Source organism: Lolium perenne, chromosome 3 (assembly GCF_019359855.2).
Source record: "Lolium perenne isolate Kyuss_39 chromosome 3, Kyuss_2.0, whole genome shotgun sequence".
Taxonomy (NCBI): Eukaryota; Viridiplantae; Streptophyta; class Magnoliopsida; order Poales; family Poaceae; genus Lolium; species Lolium perenne.
The window spans coordinates 8,139,359-8,158,324 of record NC_067246.2 but is presented as its reverse complement, the minus strand read 5'-3'; the positions used below and the strand labels follow the sequence as shown (position 1 = coordinate 8,158,324).

The 18,966-nt window shown below is 45.6% G+C and overlaps 1 protein-coding gene across 1 annotated transcript in view; it reads right to left on the bottom strand.

The window, feature by feature from the left end:
* Positions 1-18,966, bottom strand: part of LOC127325597 (uncharacterized) — a 38,000-nt gene that overhangs the window by 17,571 nt on the left and 1,463 nt on the right. The window contains exons 4-11 of the mRNA XM_051352374.2: positions 18,637-18,901; positions 18,303-18,522; positions 18,094-18,217; positions 5,415-5,627; positions 4,427-4,924; positions 2,431-2,814; positions 1,856-2,224; positions 1,102-1,479 (exon numbers count right to left, since the gene is read on the bottom strand). Coding sequence (XP_051208334.1) covers positions 1,102-1,479; positions 1,856-2,224; positions 2,431-2,814; positions 4,427-4,924; positions 5,415-5,627; positions 18,094-18,217; positions 18,303-18,522; positions 18,637-18,901 — 2,451 coding nt within the window. The remainder of the gene's footprint in view (positions 1-1,101; positions 1,480-1,855; positions 2,225-2,430; positions 2,815-4,426; positions 4,925-5,414; positions 5,628-18,093; positions 18,218-18,302; positions 18,523-18,636; positions 18,902-18,966) is intronic.

Genomic DNA, 18,966 nt, shown 5'->3' with positions numbered 1-18,966 from the left:
AAAATCCATAAAGTTTGTCTATATCCCATATTTTCTTAAGTCTCTAAACTAAGACATAGCAAATCCGCAAAGTTTGTCTATGTTCCAGATTTTCTTAAATCTAAAAAGTGAAGCTGCAAAAAGTGCAACACATGCCCGTTTCTTTGGGTGTCTGAGACTTAAGAAATTCTCGTCAATTAGACATAGCAAATCTGAACGTTTTTCTCCTCTTCCTCGTCTCGCAGATGACAAGGGCAGCGACCTAACTCCCTCTTGATCTCCACCAGCCAGGACGTTGGTCCCCTCTCCCTTTTGCTTGCTATTGTAGGGACTAGGGAGGGGAACCTCGTTCCTCCATTTTGGCCTAGTAGTTGGGGCTAGAATTTTTCTGGCGTGGTTTGCCGTTGTGGTGGTGGGAGCGGCGTCCAGGCGAATAAATCCATCTCAATCTACGTGGCGATCTTCACAGCGGCATCTTGGAGTTGATGGCAACGTGTGCTTGTCGATCCTTCAGATCGGCAACTTGTCTTCTCGCCGTTATTGTTATCCACGATCGGGGCGTGAGCGAGGATGTTGGTCTAGATGTGGTGGATCTATCGTTATACCTTGACTTTGTCGATGGAATGCGGTGGATCTTGGTCCAAAGTAGCACGGAGACGTCCCCAGTCGACATGACACAACATCGCGTGCCTTGCTGCTTGCAGCAGGCTGTTCACCGACTCACAAAATCTCGTTGGTGATGATGCTTCTTTGGATCTCGCAATGTTGCTCGGCGTCTTGTCCAACGTGTGTCTAGGCGGCATTGGAGTTTGGCGGCTACGGCTAGCTTTAGCAAGTCCACGATGCTCTAAGGATGGTTTCCACGTTTGTTTGTTCACGTAACTTGATTTTCTATCAACGAAATACATGGTTGCTCTCAAAAAAAGTTTCATAATTTTTTTTCCGTATTTTTCTGGCTCACAGATGCCTTTGACCTTAATTGAATCATGTTTGACACAATATTTTTTCTGTTCTCGAATGATTTTATTTTCAAAATAAAAAACCTTGAAAAGCTAAGATGGGACCTACCAGTGTATAATACGTAATCAGTGGATTTCCCCTCAAGAAAAATAGTGAACTAACCTTGTCAAGAACAATGGGAAGCTCCTTGCTCTCTTGGTCAGACATGTAATCACTAAGTTCGCTGTCTTTGACACCATCAGATACAATGCTTTTCCACACAAAGTAATTGTCATCGAACTGATTATCTTTTAATGCATCTTCCTTTTGTTCCCTAGTTACCATAAGTTTTTGTGTGGACCGTGGTGGTAGGATTCCTCTTGGTGGCTCTGTGTGGTACCATGCCGCATTTGTTGGCCTGCTATATGTGTTGAAACCAACATTATAATATGTAAGATTCACTATCTTAATTGAGGTTAACACCTTCTTGTTTGGCAAAAAAGGAAAGTGAAGTTCCGGGGGATCAAACTGGATCAGATCGTCCGAGAGCGATGAACTTGTCTGTTGAAAATAACATAGCACATATTTAATTAGCTGAAAAAACCATGCAATCAAAGAACAGATCAAGAGTTTGATTATTTAGCATTACAGTGCTCTAGTTTCTTCTCAACTCCATATGAATCTTCTTATTATACCTAACAGTTTGCTATTTTTGTTTTTCTGGATTCGTATTTTTTCCAAGTGGGGGCTAATCAAAATAAAAGTGTCCTTGTTGAGCCACAAGGAGGTCAGTAGCAAAACAAAAGCAGAAGATATGGGAGCTCCAAAGGGTCAGCACTTGAGAAGATTGATGTGGATATTTAGACCTTTTTATGTGGTCTAGAAATAAAATACAATGGTAAATCTAAGACATATTCATTACATATAGAGAACTCACCTTTGTGAGAACAATGGGCAATGCGGTACACTTAGTCTCGGACATGTTATCAATAACATCGCTGGCTTTCATATTTTCGGTCACAATGCCGTTCCATATTAAAAACTTGTCTTTGCACTGACTTTCTTCTAGTTCATTTTCCTCTGCTATCACCGTTACCAAGAGTGCTTTCGTGGATAGTGGTGGCAAAATCCCTTCCGAAGGATTTGCGTAGTACGTTGCTGAATTGGTCTTCTTGGTGCATATTCTAAAACCGATATACTGATCTGTAATATTGATTATCTTAGCTGAGGACAACACTCTCTGGTCTGGCAACAGGGGAAGGCAGAGCTCGGGGGGATTAAACTTGATTAACTCGTTTGAGCTTGTCTGCAAAAGGTAGCATATAAATATATAGCTGTGGATTAGTTGGTGACAGAAAAACATGCATGCATGCAAGGAATGTTTCGTTAATATTTGGTTTATCCAACACTACTCTTGCCTCTGAGTGTGGTGGGCAGGGAAAAATCGTAAATCAATTTAAAACCGATTTATTACAAAAGTATGGAGCTCTCATTAAAAATTATGGAGCTTACCTCAGTAAAAACTATGGGCAATTCCTTTCTCTCGGTTTTGGGCATATATCTTGTGAGGTCGCTGGTCTTGACATCTTCAGCCACAAAGAAGCTCCACACAAAGTATTTATCTTTGCACTGCATGGTTTCCAGTTCAGCTGTCTCTTCCTTGGTTACCCTTGTTATCACCAGTTCTTGTGTTGACCATGGTGGTAGTACTCCACACTGTGGCTCCGTGATGTACAATGCCACATTTGTTTCCTCCGCATTTGTATTGAAACCAATATGACTATCTGTAATATTGACTATCTTAATTGAAGATAACAGACACTTGCTTGGCAAGAAGGGGAAGGAGAGTTCAGGGGGTTCAAACTTGATCAGCTCAACTGAGGTAGATGAAATTATCTGTAGAGAAAAAAAAAAGGATGTTAGATTAACTAGGACAAAAGAAACAGGTGATCGCAAAACGTCATCTTGCAGTCTAAGGTACATCTCCAGCTCATTTCTACAAGGATAATTTGGTTGTTGATTACCAAGGTGAGACTTCCGTATTCCAATTTATAATCACAAACCGAATGATAACATTGAGGACTTGACTATGATGATATTTTGGAATTATCTCCACCTTTTTCTTCTTATGTGGCTAACAGCATTGTGTTAGAAAATGTTTCAAATGTTGCAAGTATTAAGAGTTTGTGTCGTCGTCATCCTTATAATGCGCCGCACGTAGTTGCGGGCTTGTGGTGGTAGCTTCAATGTAACCAATTGGGTTCATTCCTTATTATTGACATGTGTTCATCATGAGGTTAACACGCTTCAACACAAGGTGCATAGTTTGACAGAAAGATGTCTCATGTTTTAAGAATTTTGAAAAATGAAATGTGAAAATTACAGCGAGAAGTAAGCATGTAGGCCTATCAATTTATAAATGCACCCATCATCTAAAAGATAGGGGCAAAGCTTTCGCCTCGTTTCTAAAAAACAGGGAGGTCCTCATGAAAGGAAAGGTATTGGTTCATGCGGGAAGATGGGTGGGGGGAGAAGGAGGGCTGCCGGCGGGGATTCGGCGATGCTGAGGCTAGTGGAGGTGAGCGAGGAGCTGGTGCGGAAGCCATCATAACTTACCTTTTGGAACAACTATAGCTAATAGAACCATCTAATCTGCATTATCATTTGCATAAATTGGCGGAACCTGACTCTTTTGCCATGTGAGACAAGCTGACTAGTGGGCCCTATAATTGGACAACCAACAAGAATAGTTTCTCAACAATGCACATCCATTCAGAATATACGATGTCTTAGAAAACACAAATATGAATGTTATGCAAACCAATCGGTCAAATCAGGGCTGCATTTTCTATTATCAAAGAATAATTAGAGTAAAATTATATATATGTAGTACAAAGAAATTCAGTAAATTTTCTTCCTAGTAAATTTTCCACTATTCGCACCCATTTTTAGGAGAATAGTCATGAGTGGGGAAATCAGCATATAAGGTGCATATCTACACATGCCAGAATTATTGCCATCAAGGGAAGTTGACAATTTCCTTTCTAAAGAGGGAATGAGAGCGTGAGAACTATTGTACTGTAGAACACTAGCACTATAAGCCTACATATGTTATGACTTCGAAGCCAGCTTACGTTTTGCAGAGAAATGAGCAGCTACTTAGTTCATCTATTTACAAATATCATCTTAAATGCATGCAACTCAGAGATGACAAATTATGCTGTTAGTCAGAAAAACCGAAGTGGCAAATACTTGGACTGCGCAATAATAAATTATAATTTATCTTGATTTAGTATTGCATAGAAAACATAGTCTAATCAAGGAAAACACAATGAGGACTGGACTTTTTTTCAACCAGAAAAACGAAGTGGCACTTATTTGGATGCTCCATGGTTAAATGTTAATTAGTTTACTGTGCATGTGTAGATCTAAATTCTTAATAAATAATATCTTCTGCTAATGAAGGTAATTAAACTATTCACAGGTTTGACTAAGTCACCATGCTCACCTTTGATTCTGCCTGTGTTGGCCGCACATCTGATTCCTGTGGGCCGTGAAAATTTCTCTTGTCTGAAATTGTTAGTGACCCAATTGACACATCCACTTGGGGCACCTCAGCTTTATATGTAATCGGCAGATTTACCTCATCAACCAATTTACCTTCCTCTCCTTTGAATGTATCGTCAGTTATATCCTCACTTATAAGACTCTCATTCACTTTGGTACTCCGCACGATGAAATCGCCAATGCACCCCCTATCTTGTGGTGCCTTGTCTAATGATTGCAATGTTATGTTGACAATATACTTTGATTGTGGAGCCACAATGTCTTTCTTTGGTTGTATAAAGTATGGTAGAGGGCTCGTCGTTTGGATGTTGAAGGCAATAAAAGCGTTTGTCTTGTTGGTTAGCTCAATTGAGGATGATATCTGGTTGTTGAGCTCGAAAGGAAAGCATAGCTCGAGTGGCTCAATATCAAGCATGTCATCCTCCAAGTAGGGCCTTATCTGCAAGAATAAATCAAGATGCATTGAAACAACAAGATGTGTACTTTTCGTACAATCTCATAAGCTCTGTTTTCATTAAGGTGGAAACTTGTAGAATTAGAAAACTTGGCAAAAGGTAATGCATGTTTTTTATTTAAATTAAATGTTTGGATTATTAGTCATGGAAATTAAACATTGGGTAATGGTAATCGGAACACTCTGTTGCCTAGATATTGTCATGTGCTCTTTTATCATATATGGGTGCTTAACGGAAAGAATGCATCCACATTAGTATGAAGCACATATCTAAGAGTTCTCTCCTACAATGTAGGATCCACTTTCTTAGTTTGTTTCTCATGTGCATCTACACGTAGATAGGAATTCCCTGAGGAGCAAGTCAAATAAGCTTTGCTTCCATGTACTCTCCTCGAAACAAAATAATAATATGTAACAATAGAGGAACCAATGAAGTATTACTACTATTGAAGTCATGAGGAGCACAATAGCTTACCTTCTCAGCCATAGATTCATTCGCATAGCTGATTTGCCTATCTATGCTCTCCAGTTCATTGATATCACGTATTATGTCTGATATAGAAGGCCTCTTATAGGGGTCCTGTTCCTGGCAGAGTAGCCCAATCTCGATGAGGTTAGCTATCTGTTGGTATATGAATGGTGTTTCTTTCCCTGATTTAAGCAATCTGTGCCTCCATCTTCTGAGTACCTGCCATTAGACAAAGCTGAATAATGATGACATATTTAATGTCGGCAATTCGTATAAGCATAGGGTAGACAAACCATGTCAGCTCGATTCTGCACTCGGTACATCAGTTTTTTCTAAAGATCTGTTTTAAACTATGGCACCATGAAAAATTCAATAAGCCATCCAATGCTTGGAATGCAAATTGTGTATAAGTATAATAGAAATATAATTCCTATTCGCTAAAAAAACTTTATGGGGTGCTCAATTACTATTACCTTATTTCCCCTTCGAGAAAAATTTACGGATCTTAAAGTCACTTGAAAAAGTATATTCGGTTGTTAACCAAGTTAGTCGATACACTAGTGGAAAACAGGCCTTTTGATCCGGGTGGTTAGGGCCTTTTGTCGCGGGCGGCCAGCCGCGACAAGCAAGGCGCGATAAAAGGGTGGCCTTTTATCCCGGGTCACTTACGACCCGCGACATAAGGTCCACCACGTGGCAGCCGCGGGGCGCGCAGGGCACAGGCCCTTTTGTCGCGGGCGGTATTACCACCCGCGACAAAAGGCCTTCTACGTGGCGCGCGCACAACGCTTCTGCTTTAGGGTTTGAGGGGTGCAGCACCCCTCCCCCCCCGCCACCGACCGCCTGTTATTTCATTTTTTTCGTTCGAAAATAAAAGTTGCATATATTTGTACGCTACTAGAAGTTGTACACATTCATTCATTATATATATATATAGATCGATCAAACAAATATTGGAAGCAGAAGTCGATTCCCCTTACACATATTCGTAGGTTCCCTACATATATACATGGAGCTCACGATCGACAAACGGTACTAACGACCGTCTATTTGGAGGTAGAACAACTATCTGGACTAAACAAGCCTTTGTTGTTTATTACTTCTCTAACCAAAAGTCCCGCCACTTCCTCCGCGATTCCTAGTGCGTGTTCCTTTGGTTGGAGTCTGTCCCGCATGAAGTCGACCTATATACGAAAATGAGATGAGTATGACTATATCAGTCTTGATAACGAAATATTGATGATAATAAATAAAGTTGTGAATGTTATTGCTTACGTCGAATTTATTTCTGTTCTGCTTCTCAGTGGTTAACATGCGAATGGACTCGCAAACGTAGTATCCACATAGATTCGTCCCTTGTGGCTGCTGGGGCACGCTACGAGGAGTAAATGTTAGCTTCTTTGCAAAGGTAATGTCCTTATGAACATTCTTCAAAGCTTGCCAAGCCCTGCCGGGCAAAAGAATGATTGAATGAGTGGATAATTAATTGATATCTCACGAAAGATAAAGCGCGGCGATGAAGGAAATTACACTTGGAGCAACTTACGCAAGTCCTGGAACCCGTCCAGGCCTCTACTCGATGGGTCTCTTACTTCAACTATTCCCTTATCAGGTTGAATGTCTAGTAGAATCCAGTGGAAGCTGCACATGTTATGCATATATACGTCGGGAATTACACTTAACATCGAGTAAGAAAAATTGAATGTGCATAAAAGATCATTAAGACTCTCACTCGTAGTTGTAAGGAAACAATATTGAATCACAGAAATATTGCTGCCCCAAAAACCTTAGTAGGTTTCCCCCCGTTTCTTCGCGTTTATGCTTCACCGTTTCAACATGTATTTTAGCTGGGTCAACAAACCCAACATTGATAATATTATTACTTTTGCACTCACTGATCTTCGGTCTGCAAAGAGAACCCATAAGATATAATGAGTATATATATGCAATGAAAACGAACATGAACTGAATGAAAATGAACTTATATGTAGTTAACAACTTACAAGCAATAGCAACTCATGAGAGATTTGTCGAGGGCTTCTAGATTGAATAACTGCGTAGTTCATTCATCTCAATCTGGCTCTCCTCGTTTCGGTAGTAATATTCCCATGGTATACTCGCCACGATGTACATTTTTTTCTCCTTGCATGCATCAAGGTACCACTGATGCAAATTCCGCATATGTGTTGGCAGTTTATGCAGCTGCTCTCTGCTGACCAAGTCTTCCCCGTAGACAAATGTAGGAGCTATATCAGCGAGTGGGTAGTGCAGCATCTGCGGCACCAAACAATTCGTCCACGGTAACTCCACATTGAGCCGCTAGAGTTGCAGCTTCTTCCATATTGACAGCACCACCATGTTCCTCGTACACCTTGGGAACATTAAACACTTTGAGTGGTGGGATCGATTGTTTGGGCTGAGCACCGAGGAGGGGAACTTCCTTTCTCTTTTTGCCTTTTGTCGTTTGCTTGGCCTTGAGGGTGCACTTGTTGAACTTGACCTTTTCTCATCTGCACTTCTAGCTGATGATTTGCTCGTGCAGCAATGTCCTTCTCCTTAGCCTTTTCATCCTTCTTTTGGTCAATAACCTTCGCAAGAGTGCGTGTATAGTCATCCTTCTTCTCGTGTAACTCATACTGCGATGGTGTGTTCAGAAAACTAGTAGCATATTCTATTTGCTTCTCTGTGTATGGCTCTGTGCGCTGGAGGTTTTGGCTTATGGAAATGATCATAGTTGTGTTTCGCAACAGCGGCCGCATTTTCCTCGACGGTAAGATCCCAAGGACGGGGGGAGGAACCTTTGGTACTTTTGGGAGGGGCGACCTCTTGGGGACGGGACTCTTGAAACGCTTCCGGCTGGGTGCATTCCGAGTCTTAGTGGGCGGAGGCGGCGGCGCTGGAGATGGAGATGGAGTACCGATGTCGTGGTCGACGTCGTACCCACGGGGTGATGGTGTCGACATGTGATCAGTAGGAGGAGGTGATGGTGGCCTGCGATCACCTGGAGGAGGTGATGGTGACCTCTTTGGGACGACCGGTACTAGGTGCTACCCAGCTGGCAGCCTGATGTTCTTCTTTTCCCGAGAGAATGATTTCTCCCAGCACCTCTCTCGAGTGTAAGCCCCCCATCACCTCCAGGGATATGGAGCTCCAATGTCTCCCACTGCGGGACAACTGAATCCACCCCGACACGAGCATAGCCAGCTGGAATCGGATTGCCATGCCATGTTGCCGGCTCACCTTCAGGTCCAAATGCCGGTAAGACATAGCCGACCGCCACCTTAACGAAACCTTCCTGAACACCTCATGGAGATCACAAGGTGTTGTCTCCTTGATTCCATCCAAGGGGTCGCCGGGACCGGCATCTATCATCATCCGTGTAGGAGGGGCCTCCGAGTCGGCCACGCTGCTGTCTCGTCGCTGAGATATTTCAGCGGTATTATCTGGCGGCGCTGTCCTTTTAGTTCATTTATCTCCCGGCTGCTGCTGCTGAAGCTCCCGCTGCTGCTGGTCAAGTCGGCGTTGGAACTCGGCCATCCGGTCATTCTGCACCTCCAGTGGCGTTGTTTAGCTCTCGCTCGGCTTCTATAAGTCTCCGCGTCGGCCGGAAACCCAAGCGACCACGGAACACTAGGGCCGAAGCCTCTTGTTCGTCCTCCCTTCTCGGGATTACCGAGGACAAGCGTCGACAAGTCTTTCTCTCTATCGGGAGCAAACTTTAGTTTTCCCGCCTTTATATCTGTCGTCACTTCAATCCATTTTTGCTGGGTACCCTAACCCTGGTGTCACTTTCAACAATGTTCCCTGTCTTCATGTCATACTCACAGCCATGCGCGAGGAACCAATTTCGAGCCCTTATGTCCCATCCTTCTCGCGTGGGTTGGAGTGATCCCGTTCAGCTCCATCTCAGCCTCTTGTGCATCCCACTTAGGCATGGCTCTTCCGTAGCCCCCTCGCCCCGTATGATGGTGATATTTCTTCTCGCTTGCATTCTTCTTGTTTTTCGTGACAGGTTCACAGCCTCCTCTCGATTCTTTGTACCTCACAAATTCTTCCCGCTATGCTCCTGCTTCGCTAGGTAGTTCTCGAATACTTTGGAGGCTTCTTGTCTTTCTTATAATTTTTCCATAACCGGTTCTTATACGCCGGAAAAGTTCGCCCATCTTCTTAAGAGCCCATTTCTTCACTAGCTCTCGCTGCTTAGCATTCTCGGACTCCGATCCCAAATCTGGCAAAGTGAAATGTGCCATGAGGTCTCTTAAAAGTGTGTCCTTGTACCTATCGGGAACCAGAGATTAGGACAAATTCGTCGTCTTGTTCCATTCTCGACGGTGATCGTGACACGATCTCTAACCACAACTCCGCACTGATTTTTGAACTTCACTCCGACATTCTCGGGTGCCACCGGTTGGCCTTCCGGTGATATAACTTCAATTGTGAAGTGGTCTTTCTTGGTCAACTTCTTTGCCGGGCCTCGTTTCTCTATCTTATCTTCGGAGGCCTAAGAGAATACATATAGAATTGCATTAATGCCTCTATACTAATGCCTCAATACATATGTACATATAGAATTCCATTAATACCTCGTCACCGGAGCCGTCGTCGGCTTCTCCGTCACCGGAGCCGTCGGCTTCTCCGTCACCGGAGCCGTCGGCTTCTCCATGACCGGAGCCGTCGGGTTCTCCATGACCGGAGCCGTCGGCTTCTCCATCACCGGAGCCGGCTCGGTCGGCTTCGTACCATCGCGGATCATGTCCTCGAATATGTCTTCTGTTCCAAGTCCCGTTCGAATTGATCCATTGTTTCTGCAAAAGAATTAAATCGATAAGTAAATGTTCAAACACAAACCAAACCCTAACCCTAATCAAACACAAACCAAACCCTAACCCTAATCGGCGACACGTGTTTGCGAGAGGGAGAGGGGTGTCGGCGACGCGTGTTTGCGAGAGGGAGAGGGTCTCGGCGGCGCGTGTTTGCGAGAGGGAGAGGGGTGTCGGCGCGTGTTTGCGAGTTGGTGTGTGCGCGTGTTTGCGAGCGGGAGAGGGTTGTCGGCGCGTGTTTGCGAGCGGGAGAGGGCGCGTGTTTGCGAGAGGGGAGGGTGTCGGCGACGGGTTTTGCGAGGGGAGGGAGTCGACGTCGATTGTTTGCGAGAGGGGTCTCGGCGGGTGTTTGCGAGAGCTTAGTGTTTGCGAGAGGGGTGTGTCGGCGGGTGTTTGCGAGAGGGGTGTGTCGGCGGCCGATCCGAATTTGAACTAACTAATCAAATTTAAACTACAAATTTGAACTAACTAATTACATTTAACAAAAATAAACTAACTAATTACAACAAAATACTTACAAAATTTAAACTACAAATTTGAACTAACTAATTACAACAAAAATAAACTAACTAATTACAACAAAATACTTACAAAAATGAACTAACTAATTACATACTAAAATGTCTATATACAAAAATGAACTAACTAATTACATACTAATTATCTAACTAATAACTAATTACTAAAATGTCTATATACAAAAATGAACTAACTAATTACATACTAATTATCTAACTAATAACTAATTACTAAAATGTCTATATACAAAAATAAACTAACTAATAACTAATTACAAAAATGAACTAACTAATTATACAAATTATCTAACTAAGAAAAAAAATTAAAAAAAGAGGGCCGGCGGGCGCCACATGGCGCTGCGCACATGGCCGGCGGCTTGTACCTGCGGAGGGGGCGCGGCGGCGCGGCGGCGGGGCCGGCACGGCACAGTGGCGGCGGCGGCGGCGCGCGCGGCACGGCGGCAATCGACGGCGCGGCGGCACGCGCGGCGGCAATCGACGGCGGCGAGAGGGCGCGGGCGGCAGAGGGCACGCGCGGCAGAGGAGCTCGAGGAGGCCTACGGCGGCGACGGCGCGGGCAGAGGAGATCGACGGCGGCGACGGCGCGGCAGATCGACGGCGGCACGGCAAAATCCGGCAGCAGCGGCGTGAATTTCGCTAAGTGTTGGCCTCCGTGTGTCGCGGGTGGGGGCTCCGCCCGCGGGGTTAGGTATTTATACCTAACCCCTTTTGTCGCGGGTGGTGGCACGACCCGTGATAAAAGGCCCCCTTTATCACGGGTCGTGCCACCACCCGCGACAAAGGGTCCTTTTATCGCGGGCCGTGGCTCGACCCGCGACAAAAGGGGGTGGGAGGGGGAGGCGGCCGATCCGCGTGAAGCGCATCCAACGGCTCCAAGGCCGTTGGATTCAAACGGCCTGGAGCCGTTGGATGCGCTTCACGCGGATCAGGCCTGCAACAGTTTTTGTGTTTGTTTTTTTCTGTTTTTTGTTTTTCTGTTTTTTTAATAAAAACTATTATTTCAATAACTTTTAAATGGTAACTCAAAAAGAAAAGTTTTATATATGAAAATTGATCAGAAAAATCCAATGAACATGAATATGATATCCATATAACTATTTGCATCTCGCATCATATCCACTCGTGTCGCGTCCCCGTGCCACGTGTCGCCACCTCTTCCACGTGCCTCGCCCCGCCGACGCCGGCGTGCGACGTGTAGCCACCGCTGCCACGTGCCTCACCCCGCCGACGCCGGCGTGCGACGTGTAGCCACCGCTAACACGTGCCATGCCCCGCGTGCGCTATATAGAGCGACGAGTGCGGGCGCAACCACACGTCGCCACCGCCTCCGCTCATTCATCTCCGGGATGCCTCCATGTCGTCGAGGGGCGTCCGGTTTCCGTGGCGTTCGGAAAGTGCATCCGAGCGGTAGGTTCACCGCCGAGATACGCGCCGGTGGCTTCCGCCTCACCCTCGGCACGTACAACACGCCGGAGGAGGCGGCGCGCGCTACGACGCGGCGGCGTGGCGCTTTCGGCGGCCAGGGCACGACATCAACTTTCCGGATGTTGAATCGCTAGAGGAGGCGGAGTTCCTCGCGCCACCGCCGTGCCTCGTCACCGACGAGGACCGTCGCCGGCATCGCCAGTGCAGCGCAGATCGCCATCGCCGAGCGCGACGAGCGATTGATGCGCCGGTGGAGGGCGCGGTCCCCCGACGCGTTCTTTGCTAACCTTAGGGCACAACGCAGTCCAACAGCGCAACCGTCGGGCCGTCGCCGCCTTCGAGCTCGAGAACTCGAATACAACTTGGACCGAAACGACCCTCGGTGGGATGACCTTTGGACGGAGACAACCTCCGACGACGAGTAGAGACTAGACTAGTAATTTATCTATTTTATTGTAATTTCAATAAAGTCGTTGTCGGTTCTATTAGTTTAAATTTAGTTTATAAAGTCGTTGTCGGTTGTTTTTGTTCAATAAAGTGGTTGACACGAAATTTATTACGATTGAACTGAAATTAAAGTACAGAGCTCAACCGAAAAATAAGATACATGGCTAGATTCGAATGTTGGAGCCATTCAATCATAGTCGTGCCTAGTCCTATACACGTCGCCACTGTAGTCATCAAAGTCGCCGACGTCATCGTCGCTAGCATCGGGGTCGCGGTTGTCGAACCTCGGCGGATGACCACGCGTGGGCTGGGATTGAGGGTAGCGCAGCGGGGGCCACGATAGGCCGGGACGCTCTGGAGAGTCCGGCCGCGCCACCACATCCGACGGCCGGCCTCGTTGAAGTTCGAAGGAGGCGGGCCGTCCTCCTCGTACTGGCAACCGCCCTCTCACGCCGATTGATGAAGAAGCTGTCCCAAGTCGGGCTGTAGTCGGGATGCCACCGGGGATTCCTCCGCTGCTCGGGCGTGAGCTCGAAATAGTAGTGGTTCGTGATGGCCATCTCGCGTGGCACACCTACAGTGGATAGGAGGGACCGGTACGCCTCCGACGCTCAGCAACCAGCCGGTCGGGACGCGGTAGCCGGGCGGGCAGGGGTAGTTCGAGGCGCAAAGCGCCTCCGCCTCCCGGGGTGTTAGACATACGATGGAAGCCATGGGAGAGAGTGATGAGGTTTGCAGATATGAGAGTCCAAGCCTACATATATATAGTGGAAAATGGCGGGAATGCGGGAAGAAAATAGGCGGGAACGAAGTGGCGCGCGAAACTTTCATCCCGGGTGGAGGCTCAAACCGCGACAAAAGACTGGGAGGCTTATCTAGGAGGGCCTTTGTCACGGTTGGTGGCTGCAACCGCGACTAAAGATGTCGGCAGGATAATAAGGATGTGTCGGTAACCTTTTGTCACGGTTGGTGGCTGCAACCGCGACTAAAGCTGTCGGCAGGATAAGGATGTGTCGGTAACCTTTTGTCACGGTTGGTGGCTGCAACCGCGACTAAAGGTGTCGGCAGGATAAGGACGCGTGGGTGGACGCACTGCTCGATGAGATAAAGCATGTAGCGCACGACGGCCTGTCGAAGTAATAAGACAAAGTAGAAGCGGTGCCGTGCCTATAAAAGGAGCATCGATACGCCTTGCCAAGCAGATCAACAAGCCAAGCACAGTTTAATCTTCATTATTACATAAATGTAGAGATTGTCTTGGGAACTATATATGAAGAATACATTATTACATCGCCATCTAGTGTTGTGATCTTCTACGCCGTAGCCATGGAGAATCTTCATCATTTAGCAAGATGCTTGGGTCAATTTTCACCGTGAAGGGCGGAATTTCTTTAAACTTATTATAATCTTCGACATGTCTGTCTTGTCATCCACTCCCACGATGTTTCTTTTCCCCGAAAGAACTATGTGGCGCTTTGGCTCCTCGATTGATGTATTCTTTTGTTGATTTCTTTTTCTTGATTTGCTAGACATGTCCTTCACGTAGAAAACTTGAGCCACCTCGCTGGCTAGGACAAAAGGCTCGTCAGTACGCAAGATTGTTGGGATCCACTGTTATCATACCGTACTTATCGTCAATATGTATAGCGCTGAGCTTCACCCATTTGCACCGAAACAAAGGGACCTTAAAAGTGGGACCATAGTCAAGTTCCCATATCTCCTCTATGTATCCATAATATGTGGTGGTCTGCCCATTCTCGTCTGTTGCATCGAAGCGGACACCGCTGTTTTGGTTGGTGCTCTTCTTATCTTGGTCGATCGTGTAAAATGTATTCCCATTTATCTCGTACCCTTGGAATGTACATATGTTTGAAGATGGTAACCTGGCCAACAAGTACAGCTGCTCCACCGCAGATGGGTCATTAATGAGATGTCTTTGCAACCAACTGCCGAAGGTATTCATGTGTTGACGTGTAATCAAGGACTCGGGCTGGCCCGGGTTTATTTCTCGTAAAACATTCTTATGTTTCTCGATGTACGGAGCCACCAAGCTGGAATTGTATAGAACTGTGTAGTGCGCTTGATTGAAAGAAATCTTGTCCCTCCACACCGTTGCTTTCCTTCCTAGTGTGCCTTTTCCAAATCAGCCTCCCCTCATACCGAGATTCAGGAACACCAATCGGCTTAAGGTCGGGAAGAAAGTCAACACAAAACTCAATGACCTCCTCGGTTCCGTAGCCCTTTGAGATACTTCCTTCCGGCCTAGCTCGGGTATGAACATATTTCTTTAAGACTCCCAGGGACCTCTCGAAGGGGAACATATTGTGTAGAAATACAGGCCAGAGAATTCTAATCTCTTCAACTAGGTGAACGAGGAGGTGCGTCATAATATTGAAGAAGGATGGTGGGAACAACAACTCGAAGCTGACAAGACATTGGACCACATCTTCCTGTAATCCTGACAAAGTTTCTGGATCCATTACCTTCTGAGAAATTGCGTTCAGCATATCTTCACAATGGCTAGTCGAACATTTTCTGGTAGAAGTCCCCTCAATGCAATCGGAAGCAATTGTGTCATAAGCACGTGATGTCATGGGACTTCAGGTTCTGGAATTTTTTCTCCTTCATATTTACTATCCCCTTTATATTCGACGAGAAACCAGACGGAACCTTGATACTGAATAGGGCTTCAAAAAGATCTCCTTCTCTTGTTTGGTAAGAGCATAGCTGGCAGGCCCTACAAACTGCCCCCGGATGATTGCCGTTTCGTCCTTTATGAAGTTCCTGGTCCTCCCGTGCTTCGTTGTATCTTTTTGTCTTTCCATACACGCCCGGAAAACCTAGAATATTCACACAAAGATTCTTGGTCAGGTGCATCACGTCGATTGCGTAGCGGACTTCCAGGACTTTCCAATATTCTAGCTCCCGTAAAATAGATTTCTTCTTCCACATGGGCGCGTGTCCGTCATCGTCTTTCGGAACAGTCGACTGCCTGGACCCTTTCCAAAGATAACATTTAAATCCTTGACCATGTCAAATATATCAGCACCACTACGGGGGACAGGCTTCGGACGGCGGTCTGCCTCGCCATCGAAATGCTTGCCTTTTTTCCTTAAGGGATGCTTGCGCGGAAGGAAACGACGATTGAACGGGTACACAACTTTTCTGCTTTTTCCCAAATATTTACTTTCAGTCTCATCTAAACAAAGTGTGTGCATGCATTGTATCCTTTGTTCGTCTGTCCTGAAATGTTACCGAGAGCAGGCCAATCATTGATGGTTACGAATAGCAACGCTCGTAGGTCAAATTCTTGCTCCGTGTGCTCATCCCACACACGTACACCTGGTTTGGCCCACAACTCCAAAAGTTCATCGACTAATGGCCTTAGGTACACATCAATGTCGTTGCCCGGTTGCTTTGGGCCTTGCATAAGCACCGGCATCATAATGAACTTCCGCTTCATGCACAACCAAGGAGGAAGGTTGTAGATACATAGAGTCACGGGCCAGTCTGTGGATCGCAGCTCTGCTCCCCAAAAGGATTCATGCCATCTGTACTTAGACCAAAGTATAAGTTCCTTGCCTCACCTCGCAAAATCCGGAAACTCTCTCCCGATGTTTCTCCACTGCCGACCATCAGCGGGGTGCCTCAACATCGCGTCTTTCTTACGTTCTTCCATGTGCCATCGCAACAACTTGGCATGCTCTTTGTTTCTGAACAAACGTTTCAACCGTGGTATTATTGGAGCATACCACATCACCTTCGCAGAACCCTCTTCCTGGGTGGCTCGCCCTCAACATCACCAGGGTCATCTTTTCTGATCTTATACCGCAATGCACCACATATCGGGCATTTATTCAAATTCTCGTACTTCTCACCGCGGTAGAGGATAGTCATTAATGCATGCATGTATCTTACGCACATCTAATCCTAGAGGGCAGACAAGCTTCTTTGCTTCATATGTACCGACGGGCAATTCATTATTTCTTGGAAACAGCTTCTTTAATATTATCATCAATTTCTCAAATCCCGAGTCAGGTCACACCGACCTCTGCCTTCCATTTCAGCAATTCCAATATGCTACCCAGCTTTCTATGCCCATCTTCACAACCTGGGTACAACAATTTGTGGTGGTCCTCTAACATCTTGTCGAACCGCAACCTCTCCTTATCCGTGTCACAGTCTCTTCTTGCATCGAAATGGCCCGACGAAGATCATCATCAACAGGATCATCTGATGCCTGTTCTTCACCTCCTTCTTCTTCATTGTCGTCCATTGCGGTATCAAAGCATTCAGAGAACATAGATCGATAATACTTCTCATCATTATCTTCTTCCTCATCGCCGTCTTCCATCATAACCCCTTCTTCTCCGTGCTTGGTCCAAACATTATAACTGGACATGAACCCAAACCGAAGCAGGTGGCTCTTAATATCTCTTGAGCAAGAGTAATCCTTCTCGTTCTTACATTTTAGACATGGACAGCACATAAAACCTTGCTTCGACTTGTTGGCCTCGGCCACAAGCAAGAAAGAATTCACGCCCTCTCTGAAAGCGGGAGCACATCGGTTACCGTACATCCATGGATGACTCATCTGCATCATAAGCACAATTATATATGTATCAGATGCAATCACCTTGCTAAAATTAGTATTGTACGGACTATGCATATATATATAGTCAAGAAAATAGTTGCTAACCTTTTTGGATCAAAAAGAGGAGAAATCTTATCAAATAAACCAAGTGGCATCCCTCTCACAAGCATTCCATCAAACACCTCTTGTGCACATGTAGAAAAAATGAGCTAGCATACACCTCCACCTTCACCACCAAGGAAAAAATGAGGTGGGGGGGGTGGCTGGCTGCTTCTATATATAGGGCGGGGACATTTTGTCGCGGGCCGTATTACGACCCGCGACAAAAGGGGTGGCCACGTCGCTCCTACCCCTTTTGTCGCGGGTCGTAATACGGCCCGCGACAAAAGGCCGCGACAAAAGCCTCCGCGCGCTCCACATGGTTTCGGGGCGACGTGGCCAGGCCATTTGTCGCGGGTGCAGGCGCGCCCGCGACAAAAGGCTCCCACGGAAGCCCTGTTTTCCACTAGTGATATTAGAACTGTAATTTGGCACATGTTAAATCTATCACCAGATGAATAAAGTAACAAGGTTTTGGACCAGGAATGCCTGACGCTGGGAATACCCCTTTACAGGGACGAAGAATAAATGGCACAAAACCAGGTGCATATTATCTCACATGAAATTTTTGGGATTATCATGACGCTGATATCCATCAACATGCCACTATATTACCCTTCTTAATCGAAAGAGTATGGTTTTATCTTTGGATGGGCCGTAAAATTTATAAGGTGGTATACAAAACCTCCTAATGATATGCAACACAAATATTTCGGCTAAATCTGTAAAAAGGAACCATCTACAATGTAAAACACACTTACATTATTACTATCGGGAATGTTCCTACTTCCTGTCACCAGTTCGATTATTATGATGCCCAAGCTATATACATCATACTTGGCTGACATTTCGCCTTTGTCTATGTATTCTGGCGCGGTGTATCCTCTGCATGAGAATATAATAATTACAGAGCATATAAACTGGAAAGTAGCAAGTTAAAAAAAGTTTGTTGTTTTGGTAAATTGCTTACGGTGATGAAATGCGGCCTGTACTTTTGGTTTGTGCGTTTTTCTCCATCCTTGATAAACCAAAATCAGTTATTTTTGCAACCATATTGATATCTATTAGTATGTTCGCTGGTTTCAGATCCCTATGAATAATATGCTTTTCTATATGAAGATACTGCAGGCCCTCACATATTCCCTTTATTACTAAAACACGAGCATCCCATTGAAGCCCTCTTAATTCATCTGCAGAATAAAAAGGCAGAGGTGTGTTGATGTACCTGCAACCTATTTTTCAAGAGTAGAATTCAAAAAAGAGAGAGAAGAGCGGCCATCAGCCAATCACATTCCAGAGTGTACCTGCAGTATACTTTTCAAGACTACCGTTGTTGATGTACTCAAAACAGAGTATTCTTTCTCTAGACTCAGCATAAATGTACTCTCCCGATCCTTCATAATCGACTGCTTTATGCTCCGTATGAGAACAGAAGCCAAGAAACCGAACTATATTCTTATGGCTGACATTCAATAGGCTGTTAACCTCCCGACGAAATAGCTTATCATCTATTGTCTGGCTGTTCTTTATCCTCTTCACAGCAACTACTTCTCCATTTCGGAGGATGCCCTGTTCAAACCTGGATCGCGTTAGAAAATATTTGAACATGCAATGCAACAGCTTGTGAGAAAATT